The 14,932-nt window shown below is 43.8% G+C and overlaps 1 protein-coding gene across 1 annotated transcript; it reads left to right on the plus strand.

Annotated features, from left to right (window-relative positions):
• Positions 1-4,904: 4,904 nt before the first annotated feature.
• Positions 4,905-10,024, plus strand: ALG13 (ALG13 UDP-N-acetylglucosaminyltransferase subunit). The gene is made up of 4 exons (XM_035113906.3): positions 4,905-5,000; positions 6,782-6,944; positions 8,033-8,171; positions 9,876-10,024. The coding sequence occupies exons 1-4, from the start codon at positions 4,920-4,922 to the stop codon at positions 9,982-9,984; spliced, it is 492 nt and encodes a 163-aa protein (XP_034969797.2). The 5' UTR covers positions 4,905-4,919; the 3' UTR covers positions 9,985-10,024.
• The last annotated feature ends 4,908 nt before the right edge of the window (positions 10,025-14,932 follow it).

The following is a 14,932-nucleotide window of genomic DNA, read 5'->3' on the forward strand; positions in this document are numbered from 1 at the left end:
TCAGAACCCAAAATGCACATGTGAGACTTGCTTTAAAAAAAAAACCACAAGTAACTGCATCAAGCTCTTCTAAACCTTAACAGAAGGCAATTTGCTTCTATTTGAATCAAGAACTGTCACTTTTCATTCCAGTTTTAAAAGGATGCACTGCAACAAGAACGATCCCTTCAGAGTATGATGACAAGAGCTGAAGTAACTTTTGCACATGTTTGCAGCCTGAACACCAGCACTGAAAATCAATCCTTCTTACCTAAGCTATAAGGAGGCAGTGGCAGGGCAAATGAGTAGAGAGGGAAAAAAAATGTTTTGTGCACTTGGTGTATGAAGACTGTGATGATCGGTTCAGCAATGCACACCTACTAGGTAGGGATGGGGAAGGAATTTGATTTGATCTACATATTTAAAAATGAATCTGCCACCCCTATGGATCCTGCTGCCTGAGGCAGTTGACTCAACTTGCCTCATGGGCGAGCCAGCTCTACCTACAACCAAATGTTGTGGCAGGGAGAAGTCCTGGGTTTCTTCGCTGTTTCAGCCAGCCAGCCAGCCATCATATCCTCCCCATCACCCCCCATCCCCTCAACAGTCAACCAGCACTCTGTGGCCTGCGAGCATGCTCAGTTCTAAGCCGACTCACTTAGAATCATAGAATCATAGAGTTGGAAGAGACCACATGGGCCATCCAGTCCAACCCCCTGCCAAACTTGATTTTCTTTAAGGTTTTCTGTACTTCTGCAAACTTGGAGGTCCCCCCAAGCTTGCTGCTAATTCCCACTTGTGCTTGGATAAGTAAATGAGCTCACAACTCAAAACACTGGGAATAGTGGGAATGATACTACTTAAGGCTACAATTGGGGTATGCTGCTTATGATAGATCCCTCCCGCCCACTCAAATTACTTGGAAATAGAAAACTAGCATGTCTAGAGAGAAAGGAGGATTCTAACTCAACCCTTTCCCTGTGGTACTAGTTTTCTAGCAGAAGAGAGTAATTAACACCAGGAGGACTGAAAAAATGTGTTTACTTTATTCTGCCACTGGGTGTTTAGACCAGCTTCAGTGTGAACATTATTGTTCACAATACTTCATCTATTAAGTCTGCAGTCTGGACTTTTTGTTCAGATTCTTACTCCACACCACAAATCTATCTTAAAACAACAACAACAACATTTAGACTGAATAATAATTATTCTGAAGTAAAGGTTTGCTCGTTTATTTTTATTTATTTATTTTGTGATGTTTCAGTTGGTCCATGTAACATTACCATACCTCTGTTGGTTTTGGATTTATCCTTGTGTACAAACACTGTCATCTAGTGGATGGATAAAATTATGTACTTTCTGTCCCAAGATCTTTAATTTATCATAACCAATTACCAGTAGCTGTTTGCAGGTGCCCCTTTGTTTTTCAAAGGGAAGAAAGTATATATTTATCTTCATAACTTTCAAAAACCATTGACTTTTTATTTTTATTTACTGTGTTATGCTGTTAGTGTGGTGCCTTTGCAACAGCAGCCATGATTTCAAACCACAGAGGCAAGGAAAATGTAATGTCAGGAAAATGTGATGTCAGGTGACTTAGGTGATTGGATTGCTTAAGTCTTAAGGACCATCTGCTTTCAGAGTTCCCTGATAGCAATGAGAAACACTGGACCAAGCTAAAAACATCCATTATTGCAGCCTGTGAACAAACTATTGGATACCAAAGCAAGAAACACCAGGACTGGTTTGATGAGAATGACAGTGTGACTGAACGCATGATTGACAAGAAAAGGAAGAAAGAAACTGTACCACTAAGAAAAAAAACATATGCCAATGCTGAGGCTGAGGTTCAAAGAAAAACCAAAGAACTAAATAACACCTGGTGGATAAAAAAAAAAAAAGCTCAAGAGATCCAGCACTTAGCCAACACTCATGATGCACAGAATTTCTTTAAAGCCACAAAGACCATCCGATTCTATGGGCCAGTAATTCATGGCATATGTCCCCTATGCTTAACAGACGGTACCACACTTCTAAAAGATAATGAAGCTATTGCACTGCGCTGGAAAAAACATTACCAACATCTCCTTAACCACAACTCCCCCATAGCTGCTGAGGTCCTCTTACAAATTCTGCAAAAACAAATTAGAGATGAGCTTGCAGTATCTCCACAGTATCTGTGTACAACTATTAACCAAATGAAAAACAACAAAGCCAGCGGGACCTGATGGGATACCTGCCAAAGTCTTCAAAGTGGGTGGAATTGAATTTACACAACAACTTCACAAGCTCATTGAAAAAATCTGGGAGAGGAGATCCCAGCAGCCTTTAAGGATGCCATAATTATCAATCTCTTAAAAAAAAAGTGATAGAATGGATTGCAGAAACTATTGAGGCATCTCTTTATTAGATGCGGCCAGCAAAATTCTTGCAAGGATCTTAGCAAACCGTCTTCTAACAATATCCAAGGGTACCCTTCCTGAATCACAAAATGGTTTTGACCTTCTAGGGGGCGGTGGACATGATTCTCACCACTCAACACTCAAAATCTTCAAGAAAAATGCAGACAGCAAAAGCAACCCCTGTATTGACCTAAGTAAGACTTTTGACACTGGAAATCGTAATGCACTGTGGACTGTCCTTCTGAAAATTGGCTGCCCAAATAAAATTGTGAACATTATTCGGCTCCTCCATGATAATATGACAGCAGCAATCACAGACAACAATAGCTCTAAAAGTGAACCATTCACAGTGGGATCAGGTGTTAAAACAGGGTTGTGTTATCGCCCAAACTCTATTCATTATTTTCATTGCCATGATCCAACACTTCGTCAAAGGGAAACTCCTCACCGGAGTAGAAATCATATATCAAACAGATAGAAAGCTCTTTAATCTGAATAGGCTGAAAGCAAAGGGTAAGGTTACCATAACTTCCATCATAGAGCTTCAGTATGTTGATGAGTGTGCACACTCAAGAGGATGACCTCCAAACCATCCTAAATATCTTCGCATAAGCTTACGAAAAGCTTCGCCTGTCGCTCAACATCCAAAAAACCAAAGTGCTGCACCAACAAGCACAAAAACAATCCTTCTGCAGCACCACAAATCCAACTCAATGCAGTAACATTGGAAAGTGTCAAATCACTTCTCCTACCAGGGCAGTTATCTTTCCACAAGGGCTGACATTGATGCTGAAATCCAGCATCGCCTGAGCTCTGCGAGTGCGGCTTTCTCCCGATTGAAGTGCAGAGTGTTTGAGGACCGGGACATTCGCAGGGAAACCAAAGTGCTTGTTTACAAAGCTATTGTACTACCAACCTTACTATATGCTTGTGAAACATGGGCCACTTAAAAATGCCATCTCCAACTCCTCAAAAGATTCCATCAACGGTGTCTCCGAAAAAATCTACACATCACTTGGGAAGACAGGCGACTAATATCAGTGTACTGGAAGAAGCAAAGATCACCAGTGTTGAAGCAATGATTCTTCAACATCAACTTCGTTGGACTGGTCATGTTGTGCGGATGCCTGATGATCGTCTTTCAAAGCAACTACTCTATTCCGAACTTAAAAATGGAAAATGTAATGCTGGTGGTCAACAAAAGAGGTTTAAAGATTGTCTCAAGGCAAATCTTAAAATATGTAGTATAAACACTGACAACTGGGAAACACTGGCCTGCAAGTGCTCCAGTTGGAGAACAGCCTTTACCAAAGGTGTCATGGGCTTTGAAGAAACTTGATCTCGGGACACAAGGGAGAAACATGCTAAGAGGAAGACACGCTTGGCAAATCCACACTGTGATAAACTCCCGCCTGGAAACCAATGCCCCCACTGTGGAAGGACGTGTGGATCCAGAATTGGCCTCCACAGTCACTTACGGACCCATTGTTAAAATCGTGTTTATGGAAGACAATCTTACTTGGCTACGAGTGATCGCCAAAGAAGAAAACACCAACAACTGGGAAACATTTGCCTGCAAGTGCTCCAATTGGAGAACAGTCTTTACCAAAGTGGCTTTGAAGACGCTCAAACTCAGGACGCAAGGGAGAAACGCGCTAAGAGGAAGGGACACTTCTAGGGCCGTCTTAAGCGCCCCTGGCGCCGTGGAGCGACGGATACCTCCGGCGCCCCCCCCCCGCCCCGTTTCCCAGGCACAGCGCGGATGTTGGGCAGGCACAGCGCGGTTGTCGAACCGGCAGACCGGGTGGGCGCAGCTCGCGGCATCACCGGGGGTCTACCTAGAGCCGGCCCTGGGCACTTCGCAAACCCTCACCATGATCAACTCCCACTCAGAAACCAATGTCCCCACTGTGGAAGGACATATAGATCCAGAATTGGCCTCCACAGCCACTAACGGACTCACTGTTAAAACTGTGTTCATGGAAGACAATCTTACTCAGCTATGAGCAATCGCCAAAGAGGTGGTCAACCCTGCCCACCTGTCAAACTTGGCTAATTCTTTTTTCTCCAAGGAGCTCCAAAATGGCTCTATCCACTCTTCATTGTTATCCTCACAGCAACCTTGTGAGGTAGGTAAAGCTGAGAGAAACAGTGAGTGGCGTCGAAGGTCATCCAATAAATTTCCTGGCCGAGTGGATTCGAACCCTTCCTCTCTAAGATTCCTAGTCAGAAACTCTAACCGCTACCCTACCACCGTCTTTTGTCACCGCCAACCTGCGTCTAAAAGAATGGTTTACAATACGGTCTTGAAATCACTGAACAAGGAGATGCGTTTCTCTACCCCTTCCTATCTCTGGGCGATTTTTCTACGCTTGGCTCCCTCGCAAAGCATACTGGGATTACCATAGATACTGCTCATTCCAGAAGGACGCCGGCTTTCGGGGGCGTGGGGTGGAGGGAGGTTTTTCCCATCCAAGACGTTACGTGACCTCCGCTCTAGCTTTCCTTCCCTATGGTCACGACGCCTCTCCGCCGGCCATGAAATCTGCCTTTGTCACCGTGGGCACAACCAGCTTCGACGACCTCATCGCCGCCGTGACGGCACCGGAGGCTCTGCAGGCGAGGCTCTTCCACCTTCTTGCCCCCTTTCTCTTCCCGCTTCCCCCGACTTTGGCCGCCGTTGCTAGGCAACCGCCGGAGGCGACCGATGGATGGGCGGAAACGGCTCGTGTAGCCAGTGTGGTGTCACATCCGGCGTCTTCTAGGAGTTGTGCGCGTCTTGCGTTTTTCTGAGTCCCTGTCTGGAATGTTGCTTCCAATAAGAAAGGGAAGCCCATTATTGCTCCGCACTTTGCATGGAAGGATGGTGGAGACAGATCATGATAGGTGAAGAAAGACAAAGATGCAGGATGATTCCCGCCCGTCCTCTAGCTTGGGTTACTCGGAAGTAATTTCCACAGTGCTCCATGGAGGAGACTGCGCTGTGCATTTACATTAAAAGCAGGCATAGCTTCATCCCGCAAAACGTCTTGGAAGCAGCAGTTTGGTTAAGGGCGCCGAGAGTTATTGGGAGACACAGGTGCACACTATTCCCTCGCAGAGCTAGACTTTCCTGGGTAGGGGGTATTATTACAGTAATGGGTAAACCGCTCTAAAAATTGTAGGTCCATGAGGGGAAACATGAGAGTGGGGTCTTCTAGCAACTCTGAGCGCCCTTAACAGTTCCCATTTTGGGGGGTGGTAGTGTTGGTGGGATGTACCTCAGTGGTGCAATCCACGTCACGTTTATCCCCACAAATAAGCACTACTATTCTTTTAATCCTGCCAACCTAGCAGTTCGAAAGCATGTCAAAGTGCAAGTAGGGACTGCTACAGCGGGAAGGTAAATGGCATTTTCGTGTGCTGCTCTGGTTCGCCAGAAGCGGCTGTCATGCTGGCCACATGACCCGGAAGCTGTACGCCGGCTCCCTCCGCCAATAACGTGAGATGAGCGCGCAACCCCAGAGTCAGTCACGACTGGACCTAATGGTCAGGGGTCCCTTTACCTTTATTGTTTTAATACAGGGCTGGGGATCCTGTGACCCTCCAGATTTACCTGGGGGCTTCAGCTCCCATCATTCTCAGGCATACGCCATTCTGGCTGGGGCTGATGGGCAAGCCTGTGCAGAGCTTGTCTGAGGCCCAGGGCAAGTGTACCTGGCTGCCTCCTTCATGGGCCTGTTGATGGGAGCTGCAGTCCATCATCTGGGCAGCTACAGGTCTCCCATCTCTGTTTTATCAGGAATGTATTATCAGCCTATGTGTGCTTGTGTGGCCCTTATTTAAATATGAAACTGCCTGGTCAAGCAGCAGCCTCCCATCCATGCAGGGATGAATGCACCAAAGCCTAATGGAATAAATGGGCTTAAGGGAATTTAATTCTGCATAGGATTAGTAAGAGCCCAGTACAATTGCACAGCAAAATCCCCACCATTAAGAATGTAGTGGGATTATGGGGAAACTTGCACTTTTGCACACAAATTGTCCCAGTCCTGCACAGCCACTCTGCTTGCAATACAAAGTGCCCCAAGGCAAGCAGTAACTAATTCACAGAAAATGATATTGAATACATGGGTTACAGATACAAGATTGCATTACCTAATTAAGGTTAATGCAAATGAAAGTTTTATCATGCGTGATGCACCCTAATTTCATTTTACTGTTTATACATAAAGACTTTCTCACCAAGAGGATACAAGCACACTGATAAGTTGCCAAATGCTCCTATATATTTTTGCTTCTGGCTGGGCTTTATGTACTTGAAGAGGCAAATTAGTTCACACTCACAGCATCTGATGTGCTATTCTTGCATTTAACTTAAGTCAGTACAAAGTCTGATTGTACTTTCCTTTCCTCTGCAGGTTTTACAGGATCTTGGCTACAGCAGACTTGTCCTTCAGGTTGGCAGGGGCACAGTTTGCCCTGTTTCAATCAGCACACCTACATTTACCCTGGAAGTGTTCAGGTTCAAGAACTCACTCTCTGAAGATGTGCAAACAGCCGATCTAGTCATAAGTCATGCAGGTAAAACTTCTATTTCAATGAGAAAAGTCTTTGTTGGCATCAACACAGACTTCTAAAATGGCAAGATCAACCAAATGGCTCACTTTGTTTGGCTAACGTCAGTGAGGTTTCAGGAGATAAGTGTTTCCCTTATGTGAAAAGGTAGTGTAAATCACTTGTCTTCCCTTGCACGACCTAATTTTGATGGCTTAATATTCTGCTTATAAACAGAGCAGTCTATAACATACCGCCTTGCATGTCAGCCGAACACTCTCAACAAGCTGCTGGCTTGCAAGGAGACCCTCCTCAGAGGTGGGTTTCCTCCTGAGCAAGAACTCTCCTGGGTGCTCTACATTTTTCTCAGTTTTGCATATGCACGTGTGGGGCCAGAACATAATCCCTGCATAAAAGGGGAGTCACTTGTATTGCTTATTTCCATGAAAACTCTTCCACAATGGCTACACATGTTTACGTATCCCACCACATATGGGATGTTAAACCAACTGTGCTATATCCTCTCCACCACATTAGTGAGGGTTCCAGGGCTGGCATAGTTTCACACCCTTTCTGATGTTGTGTCAGGATAACATGGGGCTTTTAATCTGGTGAATCAAAGGCCTCCCCAGATCTGGCCCAGTGCCCTTTTGAGGGGCCTTTTGTCTGGAGAGAGGGAGGTCCACAGCATCTTATGGGCTCTCAGCCACCCTCCCACCAAACACAGGATTGCTTCCTTAATATGTGTTTTATGCCTCTCAGTGTAATGTTACATGCATCAAATTAATGGGAGTATGGATATTTGACAAGGGCAGTCTTCAGAGGAACAAAAGCCCTCAAAACATAGATGTTGCTGGATATGCATTTCTAGCCCTAGTGGTCCTTGGCATGAATTCTTGTTCATTGCTAAGTGAAATTGAATGTTGTTGCTGAAGACACACCTCTTTGCCCTGGCTTTTGACACTTGGGATGTGTAAATACCTTGTTTCGCTGATTGTGAGTTGTTGTAAACTGTTTTTAGCATTGTGCTTTGATTGTTGTCACCTTCCCTGGGATCTTAGCATGAAAGGTGGGTAATTAAGAAGTTATTCTTCACTACTGTTTTACTACTACAGGTGCAGGTAGCTGCTTGGAAGTATTGGAAGCAGGGAAGCCACTACTAGTAGTTGTAAATGACAAGCTTATGGACAATCACCAGTTAGAACTGGCAAGGCAGCTGTGCAGGGACGGCCACCTCTTTTACTGCACTTGCAGGTATGGATCTTCTTTAACACTGTTTTGGTTGCAAACTTAATTACTTACTTTATTATTAAATTTGTATACCCCCTATAGCCATAGGTCTCAGGGCAGTTCACAACACAAAGTTACAAAAACTGTCAAATCAATTTAGTGCTGCAGATCTTAATCATCTTGTTTACTGGCTCTTGAGTTACCTGATGCAGAGGCTGTTTAAAGCAATGTGCATCTCATTCTCCCTAACCTGCAGGCATGGCTCTTCTTCAACACCATTTAGTTGCCCTTCTGTGAACTATCCATGTTGACCTTCCTGGAAGTAAGGAAGCAACAATGCATGTCTCAAACCAATGGACTGTGGCAGGAGGAAGAATGTTCACAATCAAGGAGTCCTTTTTCTGCCATTAAGATACAGCACTTTTTGCGTTCTCTGGCTAAAGCCAGAGACCCAGCTTCAAGGAATAAACATTAATCCTTACAGAGATCCCTTCTTCGTTAGCTTTGGAAACAGAGTCCAGGTGGTGTCATGACTCTATTGACCTAGACCAGGAGGACTCCAGGGAGGGGATGTTGTAGGAAGCATGTTCATACAGTTTCTGTTGTGCGGGAGCTGGGTACTCACTCTGAAACTTCAAGACCCCTTTTGGGTCAGCCCTCTGAAGGTACATGAGCCCCCACCTACCTTGCAGAACTTCAGCAGGCCTGGTTCCAGGCAGTGACTGGATGGAAGACCGCCTGAGAACCAATCAATGTAAGCTGCTTTAGATTTCACAATGGAAGAAAGCCGAGGGTATAAATGTAAGGAAATCCATGAAACACTGAAACAGGACTTAGAAGCTGAGACTTCATGAAGGTCACTTCACCTCAGCCTCCTGAGCTTGACTTCCACACTTGGAAGCTGTATAATGAAGATACCAGAAGCACCTTTGTGGGGAGGGCCTTCCGCGGCTTAGGGGCTGCCTCAGAGAATGCCCTCTCCCAGGCCACTACCACCCAAGTTTCTGAAGGCAGAGGAACTACCAAGATGGACTCCCCTGCTGAACCTAACACCCGGGTGCGTATTTAGGGGGATATGTGAGAAAGAGCAGCAGTTTGAAGCCAACCCTTCAATAAATAAAATCCCTCAGTTCTCTCTCTAGGGAAAAAAACCCAAACAAGCAAGCAAAACATTTTTTTCTGTTCTGTGTTCTTCTGAAATGTTATAGTAGATGCAGAACTACCACTACCACTGAAAAAAAGCAGCCTCCACATTTCATTCTTCCACCTAGAACTAGCAGTGCAAAATGTATGATATAGAATCATTGCCACTGTGAGTTTCCCAGTGTGGCCAGTGAAGTGGCACTCGGGCGGGAAAACCTGCTGCTTAATAGAGTGGTATCTCACATTTTGTGTTACTGGCTGTTACTAGGAAGAAGGGAAGCCGGACTACTGTTTATTTTAAATGGTAGCTGCACATCTGCTGTAATGTGCAAATCCAACTCATGGAAAGCTTGTGAAATTGATCATGGGATCCAGCATGGTGTAGTGGATGTAGTCTTGGTCTGGGGATTAAATATTTGCTCAGTCAGGAAGCTCATCAGGTAGTATTGGGCAAGTCACTATAATGTACGTAATCTGTTGTATCTTGCAGGGCTATTTATAAGGGTAAAATAACTGAATGAACTGCCTCTTCCAAAATCATATTTTTTGTGTGTGGTTTGTTTGTTTTTTGTTATTTTTCTATAGGACCCTTGTGACGACACTTCAAACATCAGACTTTTCAACCCTGAAGCCTTTTCCTCCTGGACAGCCCGAAAAATTTGCTGCATTCTTGGACAAAGTAATTGGCATTTGAATAAATGAGCTGTAAAAGGAAGCTCACACATTTGAAACTACTCCTGTACATATAATTTCAACATACATGTGTGCTTGCAGTGGCAAATGAAATTAAATTATGGACTGCTTTGCTGCAAAAGAAAACCAATTCACTGACCTGTAGCTTTGACATGGCATTAGTGGTCCAGGAAACAAGCAGTAGCAAAAATCCCCTCCACCTCTAAACACACACTTCTTTGCTCAGCCCTATTTCAAATAGGGCACAATGTCATTCAGGTTTTAAGACTTTTGATTCCATTTCGGTGTTGAGTTTGCTTGAGGTTACTTTGCCATAAACCATTTAGCAGACGGTGTCCATTTGGATAAGAAAATGTTTGGGGCAACAGGATTTGATAACGGGGGCTATAACATACAGGTACCTTGCAACTTAACATGCCAGAGATTACATTCCTGGCCATCATGCATATAAGCAAAATCACATAAAGCCAGAACACCCCTTTAAAACCATTAAAAAATTACTCGTCTCCATGGCCTCCTCTGCACCCAAACACACTCAGTGAAGGCTGCTGGCTTTCATTTTTCACTTCCTGTGCCACTTCTGCATCATTTTTATTTACTATTATTATTATTTTGGCTACAGGTAGGTAGCCGTGTTGGTCTGGGTCGAAGTAAAATAAAAAAATTCCTTCAGTAGCACCTTCAGTAGTACTTAGTTGGTCTTTAAGGTGCTACTGAAGGAATTTTTTTATATTATTTTGGCAACGTGCTTAAATCTCTGAGCACATATGTTAAATAAGTGTAAGTTGCAAGTTACCTGTACATCAGCATTAAGCCTATATAAATACCTGAAGTGGAAGCTCAATGAAGATTAGTAGGATCTCTTATGAAAACTGTTTCTGTTAAATATATATTAGCAGCAGGCATGAGCCTTATTCATGCATTATTCACCTGTAGAGCTCTCAGAGCCATTGCCCTGACTTTAAAATTATTTGATTTTAACCTTTTACCTGCCCTTCACCCTAAGGGTTAGCCCTGCATTCCAATGTCCACATGTTCTGTGTGGTTGTCTGCGAAAGAAGTGCTAAGTGCCATAATTTCATGCTTAACCCCTGTTTCCAGCTGCAGTTGCATACTGTACTTTGGGCTAAGCCTCTTATGTAACTGCTCAGTTTTATGGCTAAGAGTGAATTTTCGCACAGTTGGCTCTGAGAGGAAGAATAATAGAATTACAGAACTGGAAGGGGTCCCAAGGGTCATCTAATTCAACCCCTTGCAATGCAGGAATCACAACTAAATGAGATGATCCAAGGAGAAAAGATGAGGAAAATACTGATATCATACCACAGTTGGGTTGCGTTATGTCTACCCTCTACCCATGAGTTTGTAACAGGTCATCTGAATCCACCTGCAGTCTTCAGAAGATACAGTGGTGCCTCGACTTACGAATTTAATCCGTTCCGAAGGCACCTTCGTAGGTCGAAAAATTCGTAAGTCAAAAAGCGCCATTGGAAATGTGATTTCCCATAGGAATGCATTGGAAACGGAAAAATTCGTAAGTCGAAGCAACCCCATCTAAAAATTCGTAGGTTGGAAAAACCCTATCTAAAACCGCCGCGGTTTCCGTCGAGAAATTCGTAAGCATGTGGCCATTTGCCCCATTTGTAAGTCGAAAAATTCAGTTGTCAAGTCGTTCGTAAGTCGAAGTACCACTGTAAATGTTTTCAATCTTTGTGACTTTCATGATGTTACCAGCTTTCATGTTAACGTGAACATTAAGCCTGAGTTCAGCTAGCCAAGCCTTCAGTGCAAACCAGTCACAGATTGGCAATTTTCTACAGAAAATGACCCTGAAATATATCATGCAGCTCTATCAACTGCTTAAAGAAAAGATTGCTTACACAACCTGCCAACAGTTCACAGATGAAAACCAGGACCTGCTTGTAACACCCACATCTAAGATCACAGCCCAAGCCTCCCCCGTTATGATGCACCATGTTGCTGAAGGCCACTTTAACTGCTGTATTCATTTGCTCTAAAGAAGCTTCTCCACTGAATTTAAAGAAAAGAGGGTCCTTTCTGCTTTCATTAAAGATACACTAGAATAAAATAACATGAGGCTTGATCAATAAGAGAACTATGGTATGGGTGGCAAAGCTTGCACCTTCCAGATGTGGCTGATCTACAGTTCCAATCATCCCTGACCACTGGCCATGCTAGCTGAGGCTGATGGGAGTTGGAGTCCCAACAGCATCCCTGTTCCTTGGTGTGCTGGGCAAAGAAAAGTGCAGCCCTCACTATACATTTAAAACACCCAACACACATTTAAAGTTCCCCTAAAGAATCCTGTGAACTGTAATTTGTTAAGGGGGCTGGGCAGTTCCCATATTATTTTTCAGGGGAGCCATATGCTTTAAATGTGCATTGGATGTGCTTTAAAGTCATAGTGTAGATGCCAGCTAAAGTATCTGCAGGGGGCATATTGTGTGTTGTAAACAAATTGGAATGAATGCTCAATAAGTATCAAGCAATTGTTATCTCACATTTCCGAGTGCATTTCTTATCACATTTCGTACTGCGAAAGTTTGATGAGTGGGAGGCAGGGTATATTTTTGTGTGTTTAAAATATTAAAATATAAGCACCTGTAATTAAAACATGCAATAAAACAACCTCATTAAAAACAGCACAGTAATTGAAACAGGAGATTAGCCCCAACCACTGGTCAAGGGTGATGGAAATTGTAGTTCATCAATATCTGAATGGCCACAGGTTGTTCTAGTTACTTCTTATCGCTTAATCTGCTCATTTCCATTCCATAAACTTTAGCTATGAATACAATGGTACCTAAGGACACGGGTGTCACTGTGGTCTAAATCACAGAGCCTAAGGCTTGCTGATCAGAAGGTCGGCTGTTTGAATCCCTCTGACTGGGTGAGCTCCTGTTGCTCGGTCCCTGCTCCTGCCAACCTAGCAGTTCGAAAGCATGTCAAGTGCAAGTAGATAAATAGGTATGGCTCTGGCGGGAAGATAAACAGCGTTTCTGTGCGCTGCTCTGGTTTTGCCAGAAGCGGCTTAGTCATGCTGGCCACATGACTCAGCCAGTAAAGCGAGATGAGGGCTGCAACCCCAGAGTCGTCCGCGACTGGACTTAACAGTCAGGGGTCCCTTTACCTTTACCTTTTAACAGTGGTACCTTGGTTCCGAACTTACCGTAATCCTTTCCAGGAGTCCGTTTGACTCCCGAAACTGTTTGAAAACCAAGGTGTGGCTTTTGATTGGCTGCAGGAGCTTCCTGCAGTCAAGCAGAAGCCGTGTCGGACATTCATCTTCTGAAAAACATTCGCAAACTGGAACACTTCCGGGTTTGCAGATTTGTTAGGGAGCAAACACTTTAAGAACCTAGGTACCACTATATATCCAAACCATGATTCCCTCCTTGCATTATTGTGTATGGTGGTACCGGTAGTACTTACTGCTACTGTACAGGAACAGATGTAAGCAGTGCTTTTTTATCTAAAAAAATGTTTAGGAGGGGTACTCTAATTTTCCTACTCATATTGAAATACTGCCTCTCAATGAGGCCAAACTTCGATTCATAAAATGTTTAGGGGTATGCGTACCCCTGCATCCACCCAGAAAAAAAGCACTGGATGTAGATAGTACATTCTCCTCTGCTTTGTGGTTCTTGCCCACCATTTTTTGTGTGTGCATATTTTTTGCCACTGGATGGCACTGTAGTGATGTTTTTGTTTCTGGCAAGTTTAAAATATGCATTTTCAGGAGATACCCAGTAGTTGCAAGTAGGCAAAAAACGGTTGTGAATGGAGGACTTCCTTTGTCAGTGATTTCTATGCTACATTTTCCAGCAATGTTTTTTGTTTCCAGTGAAACCTGACTTTCTGCAGTGGCGAGGTTCGTTCCCGCATTTTCAAATAAGTTCTTTCCCCTGCACATATGCCAAAAACTATGCCGACCTTGTTTTTTGAACCGTGACCTGTCAGGATTTCTACTCTTACCAGTGAAAGACAAAGTAAAAAATCATTGCTATTTTCTAGAAAAAGAGGTGCTGGAACTCACCACGAATGCCTCCTTTGTTCTCTTAGCAATGGTGCCCACCTGAGGTACTGGAACTGAGTTCTTGCTGAAAAAAAGCCCTGGTAAAAATAATACAACACCTGGCAGAATGTGAAGCACTGAGTGAATACAGACAAATAGATGCATGGGACTCACCTAAGCCCACTTAAGAAAAGGCAGTATCAAAGCTCCTCTCCTCTCCTTAAATAAAGGCCTGCCCTAATGACAGAAATGAAGGGGCCAAGTGGATTCTAATTGGGAAAGAGTTGCACAATGCAGGGCCAACACTGTCTTATGTACTTACCAGCTGATGTTACCAGTGAGCACCCAAGCAGGACCTCAGATGTCAACTTCAGATCACAAGCAGGGTCAGTGGTGTAAGCCATCCTTCAGGTAGCCTAAACTGTTTAGGGCTTTAAAAGAATATTCTGTGCATATGGGTTAGGATCTGTTTTATGGACTTGTATGCTTTATCAACCTGAGTTTATGCTTTTCTTTTTAAATAAACATATTTTTCCTGTGCCTTCCCAGTATCAACCACCTTCTGTTCAATCTGATTGTGTTGCTGGGTACAGAGAGGGGGTTATTGTTCCTCTCCTGCCACCCAAATGCATGCGACTGGCCCAAGGGTAAGAAACTCCATTTGGGGAGGGGTGGTGGAGGATGGAGACAATTTTAGGTGGGGGAAGTATTTATTTTTATTTCACTTACTAAATTTGTATACCATCCTTCATTCGAAGACCACAGGGCCATTCACAAGATCAAAACATGAGGCTAGATCTGTAAGCGTAGCAAAAGATCAGACTTGCACATAAAAATACAAAATTGACAACACAGAATATATAATAAAGCAAAGCCAAACAAATGAATAACCCCTTGGAGGGCTTGAAGAACT

The sequence above is a fragment of the Zootoca vivipara genome, chromosome Z2, assembly GCF_965207765.1.
Source record: "Zootoca vivipara chromosome Z2, rZooViv2.hap1.1, whole genome shotgun sequence".
Lineage (NCBI taxonomy): Eukaryota > Metazoa > Chordata > Lepidosauria > Squamata > Lacertidae > Zootoca > Zootoca vivipara.